Here is a 20,577-nt window from a genome sequence, read left to right on the forward strand (position 1 = left end):
TGATACGGAGGTGATAATCTGTGTTGGTCGGATCTGGCATCGTGCCATTGCGCGAAACCGACAATGAAATGGTACGAAGCCAACGATGTTGTTTTTGTACCGAATAAGGCAAATCCGCCAAACACTGTAGAACACCAAAGCAAAGCCTTGGTATTACATTCCTTTTATGGAATTTGACCTTCTGTTTCAATAGATTTCTCAACCGATTTATAGCGTGCAGAATCATTACATGGCTGATGCTACGATCCTACTGACACTTGTAACATTAGCACCCTATACATTGAACCGCAAACGTTCAATCGCATTCATGCCATTCAGGTATGTCACTGGTATCAGCCGCCCATCTTTTATTTTTTCAAACAATTGCACTTTATTAGTTATCGTTGAGTTCATGGTTTCATGCTTGTTGGTGAGCAGATTCGACAAAAACTAGCTCCAGTGGGCTCTCCCATTGTCCTAAATAAACAAAGGAACGTTATAATAATACCGTTTATTATAACAAAAAATCGTTATTCGTTGGCAGTTGTGGTTTTCCTTCAACCATTTAAACGGTGTGATTGAGGTCTTTATCTAGTTGAAATATCAGTCGGTGTTGAACAGTCGTTCGCACCGCACGCGTATAGTTCTTGGTTCCTGGAAATTTTTTCTGGCTACCTAGAGTTTCATTTATTCAAGGCTTCAGTCTTTTTCAAGGCTACCTGAATCACTAACAGTCTTTTGAAAGACTAACAAGTAGTCAGCCTTTCTCAAGGCTATACAAAGGGTGATATTCTAATATAATCAGTCTTTTTCAAGACTACGAAATTAATCAGTCTTTTTTAAGGCTAGCTATTCAATGAACTATTCTTCGAACTAATCAGTCTTTATTAAGACTTTTATAAACTAGGAGTCTAATTGAAGACTAATTTAGCCTAGTTAATTTAATTTCAAATTTCATTCATTTCAAAAATGCCTGCGTCTAACCGGAAAGGCAACAAGCCTAAGGCTAAAAATAATTCAATACGAAATAGATCACAATCCGTTATTGAACATTTTTCAAATAACTTCCGTTGATTCTATGCCATCTAACAATATTTACGAGATTCTTCCTGAATCCGATCGTAGCGACATAGAAGAAAATTCTTCAAAAATTCCCAAAATGGACGCCACCAGTGACGGTGATGATTTCCGACTTCAAAGCATTCCGGATTGAGCTTTCTACTTTTCTCCCGGAAGTAAAAGTCTCATTTCAAATCGGACGAAGAGGAGAATGTCGAGTCTTGGTTGATGGATTGGAAGATTATGAACGTCTTATTCGATATTTGTCCGAGAAACTTCATAAATTTTATTCATATGATAAAAAATCAGACAGACCCTTCAAGGCTGTCTTGAAAGGCTTATCAAATGATCAAAGTACTGATGAAATTGAAAAAGGAACTAAAAGAATTGCTTGGTTTTGCCCCCTCCCAAGTAATACTTATGAAAAAAAGAGCGAATTGTACTTCTAAACCACGCTCTGAAATTTCCCATGAACTTTACCTAATACAATTCAATTGAAGTGATGTAAACGATTTGAAAACTTTAGAAAAGGTACGTTTCATTTCCCACATTAAAATTCATTGGGAACATTATAAACGGCATAATGGTATTGCAAACTTAACACAAGGCTTCGGCCATAGAACCAAAAACTGTCATATCGATATACGGTGTTTGAATTGTGGTAAATCGCATTCGAAAGACGTTTGTCCAATGAATGAAACCACTGATAAATTTCCATGTTCGAATTGCGATGGAAATCATAAATCTAATTATTTGAAATGTCCTGTCAGGGAAAAAAAAATTAAACGCTCGTTCGCTTAGACAACAAATCAAATCAACGACCTCAAATTTACAGAACATACCTGAAAATCAAAAAACCATTACAAATGCTACGCCTAATTCTTCTAAGGCACTTATTTCTTCGAGTTTAAAACAAAAAACAGGTACGTCTTCCAATTCGTCTTCTAATGAAAACAATTTATTGACAGGTAGATCGACCTCGTCATCATCTTCTTCTAATGACAGATATGCTTTGGTAACAAGTAGAAAACTTAATTCTTCTAATGTAAATAATCAAAACACAGGAACGCCTTGCAGTTAATCTTCTAAAGAAAACAATTTATTAGTAGGTAGATCGGCCAAATCATCTTCTTCTAATGGCAGTCTACCTACAAGATCAACTTTTTCAAATGATCATCCGAATGAATTCGACTTCATCACTTTTTGCAGCATTTCAAATCGGATAGCAATTTGCAAATAATATTATAATGAATTTAAAATTTAACAGTGATGTTGAATAATTATTTGAATATTTTAAATTGGAATGCTCGATCTTTAAAATCGAGTGAAGATGAATTTTATAATTTTCTCAAAGTTCACAAAATTCATATTGCCATTTTGACAGAAACTTTTCTTAAACCAAATATCAAATTGAAAAGTAATCCACATTATGTGGTTAATCGAATTGACAGGTTTACTGGAATGGGTGGTGGAGTTGCCATTTTGGCCATTCCAATGCACCGGGGAACAATTAAAGTTCTTTAAAGGCGATTTGCTAAAACTCACAAGATATCGACTGAAATTTTTCGTAATAGGGGACAGCAATGGTAAAATACTTCATAATCAATTCTCAGCTGGTTACTTCACAGTTCTTCATCCCAGTAATCCGACTTGTTCCTCTTCCGTGAAAAACCCGTCTACAATCGATCTGGTTCTAACAGATCAAAGTCACATTTGTAGTGAACCGATTACACATACTGACTTTGACTCAGATGATCTTCCTGTAAAATTCAAACTTTCCAACGGAGCTATAATTAATCCAATTAGTTCTATTTTCAACTATCATAGAGCTAATTGGTTCGATTACAGATCTCACATTGAAAATCATGTGGATCATGAAACTATTTTAGAAAATTCTGCGGACATCGACACTGCAATTGATAATTTGAATCATTACATTATCGAAGCTAGAAATCTTTAAGTTCCCAAAGTTCAAACTAAATTAAATTCTTCTATCATCGATGACAATCTTCAACTGCTCATTCGGTTGAAGAATGTTCGTCGACGACAATATCAACGTTCTCGTGATCCTGCTATGAAAAACATAGTTAAGGATTTACAAAAAGAAATTAAACATAGAATTACTCTTTTGCGAAATGAAAATTTCGCTAAAGAAGTTGAACAAACTAAACCATATTCTAAACCTTTCTGGAAACTTTCTAAGGTTCTTAAGAAACCTCAGAAACCAATTCCTGCTTACAAATGGCGAAAAAGCTCAAAAACTTGCTCAGCAGTTGGAGAGTGTACACCATTTTAATCTGAACGTTGTGAGTCCTATTGAAAATGAAGTCTCAGTGAAATATGATCATATTTCAACTCAAGTGTTATTACAAGATGACATTATTGAGACGAATTTTGATGAAATCAATTATTAGGAAACATAAAAACATAATGGCTCCTGGTAATGATGGAATTTTTAATATTCTTATTAAAAATCTTTCCGATGTTGCCTTGAGACTCTTGGTTAAAATTTTCAACAAGTGTTTTTCATTATCTTACTTCCGAAAAAGATGGAAAAACGTTAAAGTAATTCCTATCCTGAAACCTGATAAAAATCCAGCAGAAACATCAAGTTATCGCCCAATTAGCTTACTTTCTTCTATCAGTAAACTTTTTGAAAAAAATTATCTTGTTGAGAATGATGTCTCATATAAATGAGAATTTATACCAGAACAGTTTGGATTTCGTTATGAACATTCAACTACTCATCAACTTGTCAGAGTAACGAACATGATAAAATCAAATAAATCTTCTGGGTTATCCACTGGAGTTGCTCTTCTAGACAAAGAAAAAGCATTCCACAGTGTTTGGCACAAAGGTTTAACAGCAAAAATTTCAAGTTTCCTATTTATTTGATCAAAATGATTCAAAATTATTTAACTGATCGTACTCTTCAGCTTAGCTATCAGAATTGTAAATCTGAATTGCTACCCGTACGAGCCGGTGTTCCGCAGGGTTCGAGCGTAGCTCCAATCTAGTATAATATTTTCACTTCTGATCTTCCAAATCTACCCGTTGGTTGTCAGAAATTGCTATTCTGTGACGACACAAGTTTGTTAGCCACAGGTAGAAATCTAAGAGTGATCTGCAGTCGCCTACAAAGAAGCTTAAATATTTTCAGAGATTATCTGTCAAAATAGAAAATTAACTCAAATGCAGCAAAAACGCAAATAATTATCTTTACTCATAATCCAAAAGCTACTTTTCTTAAACCAAACAATAATCACATTATCAAATTGAATGGCTTGGAATTGACATGGTCTGATCAAGCCAAATATTTAGGTTTAACGTATGACAAAAAACTCACTTTCAAGGATCACATTGAAGGAATCCAGGCAAAGTGTAATAAATATATTAAATGTTTATATCCTCTTATAAACAGAAATTCTAAGCTCTGTCTAAAAAACAAATTGTTAATTTATAAACAAATTTTCAGACCAGCCATGCTTTATGCAGTTCCAATTTGGTCAAGTTGTTGTTCCATCAGGAAGAAAACGCTTCAAAGGATTCAGAATAAAATTTTGAAAATGATTTTGGAGTGTTTTCCCTGGTTTAGTACAAATGAGTTACATAGACTCACAAATATAGAACCATTAGATGTAATGTCACATAATATTATAAGCAAATTCCGACAAAAATCGATGCAATCTTCAATTGAATCGATTCGCTCTCTATATTAGTTAGTAAGTTAGTATATAAGTTCCTTTTCCCCATTACACAATACAAGTAGGTTTAGAATTTGCCCTACACAAAAATCTCAGAATTGCGGAAGCAAATAATGTCCTCATGGTAATAACCAAATCATATATATAATAGGGCTGAAAAGTCACCACTTGTGGCTGAACACCCAATTTAAATCTTAATAATTTAATTTTAACTCATATTTCAATAAATAGTTATTAAAAAAATCTAGTTGAAATATCTATTCAGTATAGCATCTTCCAGGATGTTATTGTACACGGAACGGTAATTTCGTCCTATTAATTAGATAAGTTGCCTCTACGATGCTTCATGGTATTTTAACAGTAAGAATAAAAAGATTTGTTTTTTTATATTCTTCAAGATCTTATGAAAAGTGCATAGAACTGAGGCTTTTAATCACTCAATGACGATGTTCTCCAAGTTAATATGAAATTTGAATCGCTAATCTTCGTTATACTTTAATTCTATCAAACTGCTTCCCCATTAAACAAATCCCGTTTAATATTCTCTCATTTTCTTCAGACCTGTTGAGAGCCAGAGTATTTGAATTCTATTCTGAGCAGTTCATCCTAACATAATATGATAATTCAGCTTATAAATATATGTAAAGCGGGACACGATTTTCATAATGCTGTTGCTTTGATCTCATCATGAAATAATACTATGCCAGCCTGATTTAAACTAGTAAATTATTGGTGTGTGAAATAAACGAAGTGAAAGCAAAAAATACTGATTGTCATCCTAATCCTGTTACCAGAGGTTTTAAATTTTGCATTTCGTTCCCATAAAAAATGTAATTTTGCGTTTTAGGATGTTACGAAAATTACAGAACGGATTATCACAACTTATTGTGGTTCAATGACAGCGGATTTTCAATCATTATCCGATCCCAAAAAATGTTCACTGCGTGACACCTACGACTCACCTCAGGATAATTTTACACAACATTATTTTTACGACCGTGCTGAAACCACACGATTGACAGCATCAGTATGCATTCCACGTTTTCACCAAGCATCGCCAAATAACTGCCCTGCCGTGTGAAATGCACAGACAGCATGTCGTACTTGTCTTGGTTCGTCTTTTTTTTCTCGCAAATTCTCCGTTTTATTGACTCTGGCACGCACAAAAGACCTAATTCAAAACGCAATGACCGTACATTTCGCAAAGGGGCGACCTTTAAAGTAGAAGTTTTATTGCCTGCATCCGGGCTAAATACATCCGGAAACATGAAACTGGCTGAGCTAAAGCGCAATTTCTGCTTTCGCAGTCGTCGTCGTCGTCGTCTTCGTCGTAGTCGTTTTCTTCAGCGTTGCGAAAATATCTTTGCAAACGATTCCTTTCACCACAAAGGGCGAAGAGATAAATTTCCCTTTGACTGTATTTCTTCCACGGCTCGTCGAATGCAACCGGTGCAGTTATGCCCTCATTCATACCGCACCCGGTTCACCAGCACCCGTTGGTGGGCATCACCGGAATCGTGCCCCGAGACTTCTCGAAAGATTAAACCGTGACAAGTTCATCTGAACTTGAATCCGAAGAAATAAAAAAAAATACTAAAAATCTACGCGTAAGCAGAAAGCAAAACAAACCTGAATGCAACGACGGCAAAAAAAAACAACAAACGCATTGCATTCGCAGGGCCCGGCCATGCGAGGATCGTTCGGTTTTCATCTTTTCGGCAGACAGCAGCAGACCCGAAGGGACAGATGGGTCGAACCCAGACACGTCTCATAAGTGTAAGCGGTATCGTAAATCGGATCCGGCCAAACAACGACGTCATCAATGGAAGGCGAAACATCGAAGTCGTCGGTCGCCGCCGTCGCCAACGATGGATTCATTGTGGATAACCGATTGTTGCGATATCACCGCCGGATACCGGATGTAGTAGTCCAAACGAAGCGAATAAAGAAGTCGGGCGAATTTGTTTTTTTCGGTCTTTTTCTTTTGCTTCTGGTGGTTAGTGATTTTATAGGTTCTTTTCGGGGAGTCAGTGGTTCGATTTTTATGTTTCTATTCGTCGAACTTCCGAACCGGAAAACAATTCAAAACAAACGAGGTTGGTGATTTTTTAAACATTTTATTATCTGAACTTTCTTTGTTACAGAGTCGGAGGAAAGAAGTTATCGCCGGTTACCGGCATCGGATGTAAATATGATGATGGGTTCGTATTAATTAGTATTAATTTGAAAACTATTCAATATTTTACTGTCTTCCCTGGTTTCTAGGTTTGGCGGCATAGCAATTATCGAATATGATCTGTTGTTGTTAGAACTTAATATATTACTTAATATATTACTACATGGAATGGCCCAATACAAAATTTCATGACAATCTATCCACTAGTGTTTGAATAACAGCTGATCGTGTCAGACGAGTTCTAGTTTTTATCAAGCTATGGACAAAGTCTAGTTTCGTGTCCTGTCAAAACAGCAACGGTGAAATTGAATGGTATGGATTGGTCCTCCATTCCCCGTATTCTCTAGACCTGCCCCTCAGCGACTATTATATTTTTTTTTGTAAATAGTCACAGTGGCAGCAGTCCCTTGCTTCGGTTCTACACTGGACCCTTAATAAGATTTGCTTCTATGAGCTTCTATTTTAAATCAACACACAGACGTTCCTAGACTATAATGCCCCCTTGGTCACTGTTTTTTTTGTGCTGATTCAAATAGATTCTATAAAATTGTCTTTATAATGTGTGGTAGTGTTTTATAGTTTAGTTATTGTTTTTGTAATGACAATGGTCGTAGATCTGGTTTTGTGATAATGTAAATTGTGGTATGTGGTTCTTGTAATGATCTGTATGGAATGTAGTGGTAATAATTGTAATAGCAATGTAATAATGGTAATAGTAAGAACAATAATAATAATATTTTAAATGGGTTTACCTGTTGGGTACTTGATCCATTTGTGGCCAAAAAAGTGGGCACTTCGAAGTCAGATGTTCTTCGTGCTAAAGAACGCTAAAGATCCTGTTGTCTTCTGGCCAGATCTTGCTTCTTGCCACTACTCGAAATCAACGGTAGAATGGTCTACTACCAAAAATGTCACTTTCGTCCCAAAAGACATGAATCCACCAAATTGCCCACAACTTCGACCAATTGAGGAATTTCGGGCATTAACGAAGGCACATCTTAGGAATCATGTCTCGGCAGCCGAAACCATTCGACGGTTCGAAAAAGATTGGAAAAAAAGTGTCAAAACTTGTCGCCAAGAAGTCTTTACGGAATTTAATGATGAACGTTCGCAAGAAGGTGCGCCAGCTAGTCTACAATGGCTAAGTAGCAAATGTTGAGAATAATATTCTGTTGTGTGTTTTTTGTTCTGTTTCTGTTTCTGATAATATTAGACTACAAATATTATCAGTATATCGAATTAAATTTGAATATCTAACACTTGTGAATTATTTACAGCGAAATCAAAGTGCGTCCATACTTTCTGGGACAGTCTTTATGCATCTACATATGGACGAAAACATTCTCACACACATCCATACATAACATGTACTCCACAAGCAAACATCGTAACCATGTTATTTTAGCGATTACTCGACTTTCAATTAATGCATTGTGATCAAATCGAATACAATATCTTTGCTTCGGATTTGTGAAGCACTACCACAGAAAAAGCAGTTCGAAAATTGTTCAATACTGTTGTTATAGCGACACGAAAATTTGAATGCTCCTAATTTCATCTTACTTTTGGAGTCAATCTATCGATCAGAGACAACAGATCTCACTCTAACTAATGGTTTTCTCATATACGAAAACCATTAGTGACTAATGGAGCTGAAATAAACGAGGGTACCGTTACCCTACTTTTTTCTCTACTATTGGTCAATCGTTAGTCCTGAGCTGAAACGGTGGCCTTTATTACCATTCTTGCATACACTTCCTCTTACACTTCACTCACAGATCATCTCACCCATCAGGTCTCCCATGAAAACGACACAACATCACAAAATGAACTGAATGAACATCGTTTGACAGCTATCAGTGGTTTGCTCATTTGTTCAGTCTGTATTATTTTATTCTATTCTACAACATTCTATTTCACAGTATTCCATGGTACACAAACCACCAATAAACGTCAAAGATGGACTGCATTTACCATTCATTTGTTGTCATCGTGGAAAACCCAATTGGGATACGTTCCCTCCATTTCATTTCCACTTCATACTGGTAATAAGGGCCGGTAGTATGAAAATGAAACATAAAACAGAACTCAGTTAAGCCCTACCAGCCTCTCCAAACCCCGGATGTTTGGAGCGCAATGCAATCAATATCTTATTCAAGACGTTCCGTATTTCATTCATTAAATTCAATAATTAAGCTAAAGCTGTAACATATATCTTATTAAATTCTAACTGTAATTGATTGTATTTGATGATGTTTGCAATACCGTCAAGCCCACCAACCACGGGAAGGCCAGACCTGCCCCTCAGCGACTATTCTCTATTTCCAAACCTGAAAAGGGCTTTTCCAGGGAAAGAAATTTTCGTCGAATGCTGAGGTCATTGCAGAAACGGAAGTCTATTTTGAAGGATTTGACAAATCTTTTTTTTCCATAGGGCATCAAAATGTTGGAGGACCAATAGGTGGTTCACAACGAAAGACCAAACAAATCGTTCTGTCATTTGAAATACTCTGGATAGGATGAAACACACATCCGATTGCAACCGGATTGAGCAGAACTCCGTGCATGTTTAAATTTTGTACGGTTCGTGTGGGTCCAATTCCCAGTCGCGCTCCTTTGATCTGATTTCGTAAATAAGCATTAACCAAGTCAAATCGAATCTCCAATCTAATTTTTGGCCAATGTTAAACGAAGCCAGCACTAGTTTTTCCTGAATAAATTTCGCGAGCTCAAAGTGCTGTCGAAAAGGTTTGTTGAAAAGTGGTAGAAAATTATCAAAGGGACAAAACTTACTATAAAAAGAATTCATGCCAGGCAACGTTTACAAGAGGCTAAGCTGCAATATCACTTTACAAGCTCGAAACTCCTGCTTAGTGCAATCCATATGGAAAAATATCGATGCTAAGCGAAGTATAAGAACCGCGTGTTTGATTAATTCCCTTCTGAAAAAACGTTCTAACAATTAAACTATCCTGTGTGTGAAAAACACTAAGAAACAGCCTAATTGAACGGAATAACCGAACATGTTCAGCCGTGCTCGGACGCCACGCAATGCAATTATAGTCATATCTCTATGGCAAAGGAAGAAAGAAAGCAAAACAATAAACTAGAAAACAAATTGTTTTAAAGAAAATAGAAAGGTGCGTTATTAATTATTACACGATGATTTAATTTTTAGTTATGAAGAGCAAGAAAGACATACAACTGTTCGAACGTTCAATTTCAATAATGAGATAGTATAAAATTATTGTAAGCGACAAGTGTACGATTAAACCGAACCAATCATCATACCATACAAGATTATCATGCAAACAAATTACCAGGTGTGCTTTTTTCAAAGAAAATCACGGCAACTTTTTAACTAAAAAGCCACATTTACAAAACAAAATACTATTTATATTATTTAATAGGAATCAAAGTGCAACTGATACCCATCGATTGCTCCTGGAAGCATATGAGACGCAAAATGTAGATGAAACTATCATTTTGAGCTGTTCAAACGATATTGAAGTTGTGATTTTAACGTTGATTACAATGAGTGCTCTGGGCAATCGAAATATTCTTGAGCTTGAGCGACCACCCCTGGTTGCTACTCCGTTACTGATCGGGATTAGCTGAAATTGTACAGGAAGTTTCTAGATGATCCGACCTGGGACTGGTAAATCATCCTTCAAAGTACATCTTCTGGTAATCCCAGAATTCATTGATAAGTACCGACGCCGGCCAGGCCCGAACGTAGATCGTCTAAGGAATGGGAAGGGATGTTAGTCCAACACTTGTTGTTACTAGAGGCCAACTGCGCACTCCACAAGTGTCATGGGAGAAGAATATTTGTTAGTAAAAATTTCAGTATTGGTAAAGTAAAAAGGTAAGGTAAAGTAAAAAAACTACCCTATGTTTGCCTTTTTCTTATAGAAAGGTTATGCAAATACTTGAAAACCCGACTAGTGAAAATTGGCCCGGAGAGCCAAGTGTCATATACCATTCCACACAGTTCATCGAGCTGAGCAATGTCTGTGTGTGTGTGTGTGTGTGTGTGTGTGTGTGTGTGTGTGTGTGTGTGTGTATGTGTGTCAAATAATCTCACTAGGTTTTCTCGGAGATGGCTAAACCGATTTTGACAAACTTAGATTCAAATGAGAGGTCTCATAGTCCCATACGGAATTCCTGAATTTCAACTGGATCGGACTTCCGGTTCCGGAGTTATAGAGTAAAGTGTGTTACATATTGTACACCGTCACTTAAACGCAAAAAAAAATTCTAAACTGGTCTCAAAACTACACAAATCGATAGTCATTATCAGTAGGCAACTGAACAAACCGATTCCGGCTATCCTGGTTCCCGGTATCCGGTTCCGGAAGTACCGGAAATAGAGGTCATATATACCAAAATGGATCTCACTCACTTTTCTCAGCGATGGTTTGACCGATTTCCATAAACTTAGATTTAAATGAAAGGTCTTCCGGACCCATATGGAATTCCTGAATTTTATAAGGATCCGACGTCCGGTTCCGGAGTTATAGGGTAAAATGTGTTCAATATTGTACACCGTCACTTAAGCCGGCGGAATAAAAACCGTAAAAAAAATTCTAAACTGGACCCATAACCGTTATTCTCAATCTTAGGGTCAATTTAAAGGTCTTATGGTTCTACCAAAAATTACTGCATATTTTCGAAAGCAACAAACATTTAAATCGTAATTTAGAGTGCGTACTAGTAGAGTTTGTATGTCATGCTAGTTGGTGGCCGTACGAACCGACTTTGATTATACCGGTTCTCGGGTTCTGATGCCGGAAGTGCATATAATAGTGAACCCACTTCGTTTTCTTAAGGATGACCTACGCAATCAAAGCACTGTTTTATTCTGTATGTTATGCACAAACAATCTCTTGGTTTCTTTCAAAAATCGAAGAGAAAAATTTTGAATAGAATACCACAAAATTATATACATGAGAAAGGCATCATTACACCACTAGGTGGATTAAAACAGGTTTTATAAATGAAATTACGTGATACAAAATAAACGAGTGAATGACATTTAGACAAAATAGTTGATTCATTGCATTGAAATATTCTAAACAGTTGTTATAAAATCATTTTAAATCACCAAATAAAGGTCAACAGATTTCACGCGCGTCTTGATTCTGTATTATTTCCGCTTTATTATTTATTAAAATTATTAATTGGTTATATTGGTTAATCTGGGCAGCCGGCTACCGAGAAAAATATTGATTTATTGTTTGAAATATTAATATCAAGTATGGAAGAAGAAAACATTCTAAATAAAACTTTTCTCTGAAGCTAGACGGAAATTGATAGGTTGAATGAAGAGATAGTGCAGTAAAATAGAGTAATCAGAAGTGAAACATTGAAAATATCTGATAACTGAAAGGAAAAAGAAACTCCTGCAATTGTTGCCTTTTACGACATGGAAGCAGGAACCCAGTGGATCTATCCTTGGTTCGTTTTTTTTTCGCCGGATTCCACACGGCATCTAGGCTGGTACTGTCCGGAGAGAGCTAATAGGTACTATCAATCTCCTAGTGGACCCCAGCCCCTTCTCTGGGAAATCGAAATATTCTAAGAACTAAAAATTGAAAACTTTGCTACAATTTTATTTGACAATACCAAAAAATAACATTTTCATTATAAAATCAATCTCAGAAGCAGTTTTCAATTAAATTGATACATTTTTCTGGGTCGTAGGAATATGATTATTAGTTTTTTTTATAACGACCTTGAATGAAGTAATTATGACTTACAAGACCGGTTCATTATTTTTGAAAACATAATTCCGAAAATTCGGCTTTAAAATAGCACGTTCAATTTTTGAGTGAAATCATCTTGATTTGCATTTTGATGAAGCACAAGTTAAAACTTTTGATTAGTTACTCTACTTGACTGAATTGACGTCAGCTGGTGTTAACGGAATTAACCTCTCATTCACAGACGCATCCAGACGTAAACAGTTTTCGGTACAACAGTTGATATACATGACGAACGAACGTGACGAAATTGATAACACTCATATCAAATGTCATCGCTGCTGGGACTCGAGAGACGACGAATAATGTGAGTAGGCAGTCAAACAACTTGTAGAACGCTAAACAACAGGTTGGATTGACCTCACCCTTCAGACAAACAATCTTCTTCTATGTATTCGCTAAAATGAGTGAGTTGAAAATAAACAAATTTAGTTTTTCAATTGGTCTGAGTAGATGGTCGAGTAGATATACGCGAGTTTTGTGAAACTGTTTCCAACTTGTTGAATCATGATATTTCACCAAATGTATTAATCCGGCTGCCGTCCCAAGCCGATGCTGACTGCCCGTGACTAATCCCGAAAACGGAACCGAAACAAAGGCCATTGACATCGTAACAGTAGTTTTCTCACAAAGTATCGTTCGTATCACGTAAAACGGGAAAATCCGAATTGACCCACCAACAGATCTACCCAACCATTGTGACCCAGTAAACTTGTTTACATCACACCGCTTAGTTCCTGTTCGATCTTGCATCATACGCGATCCGCAGTACAGCACGGCCGCGATCGTTCGCGACAGCATGATAATAACAAAGACGGAGCTACCAATCTCCATGTGTGTTTGCCCACGTATGTAAGTAGACGACTGACAGAGAGAAAACGTCATTCGAGCGTATGCTTTAATTAGTCTGTCAGCCTAATAATGATCGGCCGCTCCGTGGGCAGCATAGGGCAAAAAAATAGAGTTATTCAACCCCATAATAAAGGAAAGTTTCCAACAACCTCCCTAAGGCTGTATTAAAGCACCATCAGGACAAGCACAAGTTGACTACTTTGGTAGCAGAGGCAAGTGGAGCCTGCCATATCTAAATGGCAATTAGAGACTATTATAAACATGTTCGGAACAATTTCGCACATTGCGAGAGCGCAGCCGGGTATGCGATGCGATGCGATGGGCGGTGAAAGATTGGGTTCGCTTTCGATATTTCGCGCACATAACAAACATTCATCGCAAAAGCCCGACAGCAACGTCAAAATATGTTTGGATGATGTTCAGCATGTCTCATTCATTACCCTACACCGTACACAGATGGGCCAATTCGAACAGAAGAGAAAGAGAACCGACCAACCGAATGAACAAGCTGTGATGGTGTTGGTGGAGTACGAAACATCGAGCAGCAGTGTTGCGAATTCCAATCTGAGTTTCATTCAAATGTTGAAAAAACATATTTTTCTTTTCTGCTGATCTACATTTTAAACATGCAGATGACACATTTGTTTTTATTTATGATAATCTAGTTTGAAATCCATACCAATCTAGTATTTGGAACATTATGAATATTAATTCTTTAACTTCAGTCAATATCAATATCTGGGTGCACAGACACCCAATTCAAAATACGTCAAAAACAACAGTGCGATTTGGACCAGCGCTTCCCCGCCCATTTCTCATTTTCGTACCTGTCTTCTGAAGGCATGCTTGTCCTTCTCCAGAAATTTGTCGATCTCCTGGGACTTATATCGCTGTTCGAGTTCCTCCGGGCTTACCCGTAATCGCAGTAGATATCCGAACAAATCCCCACAGCAGGACCGAGTACAGGACAGCTTTGATGAGCCGCCTTCGCCGCCACCTCCGCGCCTACGGTTATTTGCTGTAGCCATTTTTAAATCGCATCACATATCAACATCAGACTAGCACCATCACTCTACGCACACAATTTTGCCTTTCCGTGCAATTCACTGCTCACGTTTACGTGAGATCGATCTTCTTCTCATACGCTGAAACACGATCCGCTGTTCGCAGCCAAAACAAACATTCGAGTAGTCACACCTCGAAAAGAATTCCGCTTTCTTCCTTCACTACACTGGCATTCGAGCTCTTTCGCCGCGATCTCTATTGAGCAATGCAATCAAAAACTTTTCCCCTGTGCATTTGGATTTGTGTATAACTTCATTCCATCCGATTATACAGACACACATACACTCACATAGAATAAACACCCGTCGAAGTGAATCGAGAAACGTCACTCTCGCGAAAGGAAACCCGTCCCCGAAAAAAGAACCACAAAGATAATTCGAATCGCGTAATTTCGGCAAGAAAACTTTACAAATCGAACGAATTCCACTCAAATCGAATGGAAATCATATTGAACTATGCTTTCCGAACACTTTGACCAACGATTTCGACCGAAAACACGCCAATTTTTGCAAAATTTCTTACGAGCCAACCGATATCAACACCGACCGAGCAGAGCTCTTTCACGTATACTAACTGCTGAGAGAGCAAGTGCTTCTCGAGCTGTTTCGGAAACGCAATGTGTAAAATTCGAGCAGGCTTTATCATACGTGTGATGAACTCGGTTTGCAAGTGGTCACAGAGCGAGAGAGAGAAGGTAGAGCTCACTCATTCACTGGCAGGACTGGCACAACTCGACTCACCGCTTGACAGCAGGAGATGGAATCTATTTGAACGGAACGAGATACAGGAGATGCTTGATAATTTGAACACATTTTTAAGGGGCACTTTTGACAAATCATTTATTATTTTCTTAATATTTCTATATAGTAAAACATTTCAAGAATTTTCTGTGAAATTTCCAAGCCTATTGGAACTAAACTCTGGAAATTATGGACCTTTATCTATGGCTATCTCATTCTACGAAGAAGCAAGAGCTCGGCGTACAGGCCCAAGATTTCTGCTTCGATTGACTGACTTGACTTCAAAACTTGAAAAAACATTCTTGAAATGTTTCATTATAATAAATTATAAAAGAAGAAATATGTTTTTTTGAAAATGTTAAACCGACGACACGACCAGGCACTCCGAAGATAAATCTGCACTAAAATTGTCTGTTAACGATTTACCGCCAGTTACGACAAATATAGTAACCCCTTGATAATGATAAAAATAATCTTCTCAAGCAACACTGTTTAAGGTACTATGAACTTTTGTTACCAAGGATCCCAAAATAAATAAACAAACAATTTAAAGGAAGAGGTATTTTCAGAGAGCTATAAAAGATTTTGGGTTCGATTAAAGCTGGATATAATCTAAAATATGTCTGTAAATTTAAATTTCGAGTGTGGACTCTAATGATCGGAAAAATGTTATATTATGTGCCGTTAAAAACGATTTCTTCGTTGTGTCGGACGGGAATGCAGGCATTTTTGATTTCGAAGAAATCAAAATATTTATTAAAAGTATGTTTATAACGTCTGGATGGTATATTGAATTTTGAATGCGTCTGAATTATGTTGGACAAATAGGAAATTTTATGTCAGATGGATTGAGATTCAGCGAAACGATTTCGTTCAAAGCTCAAAGTATTCAAGCAAAACAAAATTCCATCGTAACTTTAACCAACATTTAATTGGATATTCCATTACACTCAATACTTTGGTTTCATAAGAATTCTCTACCGTTGATGTAGATTCCACTTTTTGTCTCAGCTCAGCTTTCTTTCATTTCGCGCAATTGAATAGCGTCAATATAACCTATAAAGTGTTTAACATTTTGTTAAATTTTTCATATCATTATTTTTACTTTGTAACTAACCTGATTCACTTCAGATTCTGTTTTAGCAAAAGCGGCTCGTTGACAAACTCTATTAATGGTTTGGGAATGTTCAGAGTGAGTGGCCGCTACCGTTTTCCATATAAATCGACTAAGATAAGCGCCCGCATTGTGTCAGTAGTACCAATTCTCTTTGAATTATAATCCCGCTAAATCTGGATTGATGGAAATTGGGCTAAGAAAAAGCTTAGAATAATTCACTGATTTGCCCCTACCATACAACTACAAAAATTGTTTTGTGTCTCAAACTCATTTTCATTGCACGATTTTCTCCGAAACTTCGTTTTTGGATCCCAATTCAGGCAAAATGAGCAGGGTCCGCAATGTTGTGTATCTTTAAAAAATAAAAACAAAGTGATAAAATACGCGACTGGTCTATCGATTCGGAGTTGGTTTTGTTTATCTTCATGAACATGGCTTTGAAAAACAGTATCCAAGGTTTCTGATATTCGAAATCAATAATTTATCTAATCGAGTTGCCAGTTCTAACAAATTTTCAAGCAATTTCGTTTAGACGTTACGAGTTACTGAGGGGTAGTCAGATTTGCGATACAGTTTTGATAGACGAGTGTCAGGTCGTGTCGTCGGTTAAACCCTACGGGCTCCCTGGAGTAATTAATTGTTTCCATTGATCTCATAGACAAAACACTTTAAATGCGTTTTTCTCGAAAGCAGGTTTTGAAAGTCCGTATCCATCGTCATTCAAAAACTACTGCACCAATTTTTTTCAATTTTTGCGCACACATTCTACATAGAAAAAACCAGATCCCAGTTTTCCTTTTAGTTGTTTGTTACTTTGGGGAGGTTTAACAGCTACAAAATGGCGAATTTTTGCGTGAAAAATAGTAGCTTTCACTTTGAACAACCACCAAAAACAAAAAATGTTTAAAAAAGAATCAAATTGAAACGTTGAGGTCTAAAAAACTTCTTATCTTCATTTGTTCTGTTAATAACTCCTTACTTTTCAAGATATGTATTGAACATTTATATATTAACGCAGCCATAGTCGAAAGAAAGTGTAACCAAAGAGAATCTGGCAATTGTTTTGCATTTAGGCTCTTTTGAAATGTTTACGTCGAGTTCTTTAAAAATACTTGTGATTAGCTTTTCCTTTGAAGCAGGTATATTTCGATTGCACGGCTTCAGTACTTCTTCAGGCGAAGAAAAACAATATTGATCCAATCGACACGAATCTTTTATTGTTTTGCATGTTTAAAAGTGCATGAGCCTCTAAATGTATAAACAATTTTTGCGGTCAAAATATTAAATTTTTATAGATTTTGAAGTGCACACACTTGAGCCGTGTCTCCTGATCAATTTCATATTTAATACCTCGCTTCGAACGCGAAGACGGCCATCTTTAGAAGAAATTTAATATGTCTGTCATATTGTTCTTTCTATTAATTTTTTTCTAATTATAAATCTCACATATACAATCATTTCAAACCGAATTTTCTTGTTATATTTTGTTACAAATTTCCAAAATATTATAATGTATTTTTCTATATTTTTCACGGTTCAGAAAATTGTTGATACGGAAAAACTAACAGAACAAATTTATATGAGCAATGAGTGTTGTTTGCCTCTAATTAGAACAAACTTTGACTCAATTGTTGAAATTGTAAGCCAATGAGTGCTGTTTGCCTCTAATTAGAACAAACTTTGACTCAATTGTTGAAATTGTAAGCAATCGATTTTATAAATTGCGCTGTGAGTAATCCATTTTAAATGTGAGCAATCCATTTTTTAATTTGCGCGAAGGGTGCAAAGATACACATGCTAGGCTATATTTTATATTTGCAAAAAGTGGTATTACTTCCACAATTTTAGTCCGATTTCAATAAATGTTACATCAATTCGTTTATAAATAAATGAACTCTTTGAATATTACAAAATTAGAAAAATATTTGGTTGAACTTTGCAGACAACAATGGTTAAGGGTAAAAAATGAGGAGAAATAGCACCTGTTCCAGTTGTCCCGGGTTGGTGGTTCAATGCATAGGACGCTGGTCTTACAAGCCAGTTGTCGTATGTTCGAGCCCCGACCTGGAAGGATTCTTAGTGTCAGTAGGATCCATAGTACTAGCCATGCAATGATTTTGTACACTAAGAATCGGCTGCGAAGTCTGTTGAAACAGAAAGGCCAAATTCCACAAAAGGAATGTAATGCCAGGACTTTGCTTCGCTTTCCAATTTTATTCAATGAAAACTCATATCTAAATAGTTCAAAAAATAGATTTACTTACAACATTCCGAAGATATTATCCCTCTCAGAAACAGCATTTGATTTTCAAAATCGTTAAAATATCATTGATGCGTGAAATCTGACAAACTTGTTTGTTTAAGAGGCTGTCCATAAAAGACGTCATGCCGCAAGGGGGAGGGAAGTGTTTCATAAAACGTGACCTTTCGTGACAGGGGGAAGGGGGGGACGTTTTTGGAATGTGACGTCCAATATTTTCAATGAGCGCATTTTTGAAATACATAATTATATTACTGCTTTGCCCCATTTCCTGAAAAAATCTCCACAATAAACATTTACATTCTATAGGGAAATGTGTATTTGTTGATGTAAAAGCTTCTTCTTGTAAATTCGGAAATGAATGATGCAGGAAATCATTTCTGTTGTGATCAGCAAAAGTGCACGGAGCAACGAGTAAATTAGTGAAATTAATAACTTTGCCTAATATGAGTAAAAAAGAAAAAGATACCTTCAACGGTTTAACTTAAGTTATGCACTGTCAATTTTTTCAGTAATTTGATTTTCTAGCATTGATAATAGTATATCATAAGAATTTCTCTTACCTGATTCTGATCCAGTTTATTCCAGATGATTTAAATGTTTCATCAATCCCAACCAAATTCTTTTGTTAATTTATATAATTGATATTATCAAAATAATTCCGATGATTTTGTAGTTTTAGGGTTATTCTTTAATCTAAAGACAGCATGTAATAAATCGATTTTTCCCTCATATTTGTATGGTTTGTCATACATATTGAGAATGTATTGAGATGAATTTAATTTATTTTGAATTCGTGACATGTGACATAGGGGGGAAGGGGGGTCTTTGCTTCTGTGACAATTTGTGACAAAGGGGGTATGGGGAGTCAAAAATCGTCAAAAAAGTTGTGATATTTAAGTTTACAGAAAATTAAAAAATTCACCCCCATTTTTTAACGTGTTTGTACCGGAGTGAAGGAGTGCTCTAAATACGTATTTTTCCTAACATATTTTCGAATACAAATGCAAAGCATTTGCCGCTTTCGATCGATGAAACAATTCGAAAATGCATTTCTAAGAATATGCTATACTGAGATGAATCTGACATGTAATTTTTATTATAAAAAATATCATTTCTGTTGCTGTTTGATGCAAATGAACACTGCTCGAACGTGAGCCCGAGTAAACTGTGGCGTGAATGAAATGAATTTTCTCTGTGCCGATTCTCTGCTCTCTTTCTCTCTCACCCACACCGCTCACTATCTCTCCCACGTCGTTCTAATCTATGCTCGCGATCCTCCCCGCCCAACCAAATATGATTCCAGCAATTATGCTGCCGGGCGTTTGTGTGGGTATTGCTGTGCAAAAAAAAAATTGCATTTCATGTTGTTTGGTTATTCTTCTTTCACCGAAATGTGGTGGCATAGAGCGCGCAGCTGCTGCCAAACAGGAACTCTGTATCACATCTCGATCCTCTTTGCGTGATCTATTCCAAGTTTCCACCAGTAGGATCAAGGTTGTTTATGCAGTTTTATGAGCAAAAAGGGGAAAAACTGCACAAACGTTCATCAACTGCCCACCGAAGGATGAGTGTAAGCGCCTTTATGTTTTTATGATTGTGTTTCTTTTATTGCTCTCGACATTCCGGGGAATATCGAGAAACGGCCCGAAGAGACATACATAAGCAGAGATAGAGAAAGCGGTTTAAGAGTTTTTTTTCCCTTTGAGGATGGTTTGTTGGTTGTCGCTAAGTGCGGATGAGATATGGATTGCAGTTTAGGTTTTTTTTGTTGTTGAGTTCGTTTTAAACAGTACTCTTACTCTTTTTTTTACAACGATTAGAAAATAACGGCTTTCGTTGTTGGGGATGCGTAGGTGA

The 20,577-nt window shown here is 36.6% G+C and overlaps 1 protein-coding gene across 1 annotated transcript in view; it reads right to left on the bottom strand.

The window, feature by feature from the left end:
- Nucleotides 1-15,155, bottom strand: part of LOC131431662 (guanine nucleotide-binding protein subunit alpha homolog) — a 59,872-nt gene extending 44,717 nt beyond the window's left edge. Inside the window, exon 1 of the mRNA XM_058597508.1 lies at nucleotides 14,363-15,155. Within this exon, the coding sequence (XP_058453491.1) occupies nucleotides 14,363-14,563 (201 nt within the window). The 5' untranslated portion in view covers nucleotides 14,564-15,155. The remainder of the gene's footprint in view (nucleotides 1-14,362) is intronic.
- Nucleotides 15,156-20,577: the final 5,422 nt, after the last annotated feature.

Source organism: Malaya genurostris, chromosome 2 (assembly GCF_030247185.1).
Source record: "Malaya genurostris strain Urasoe2022 chromosome 2, Malgen_1.1, whole genome shotgun sequence".
Classification (NCBI taxonomy): Eukaryota; Metazoa; Arthropoda; class Insecta; order Diptera; family Culicidae; genus Malaya; species Malaya genurostris.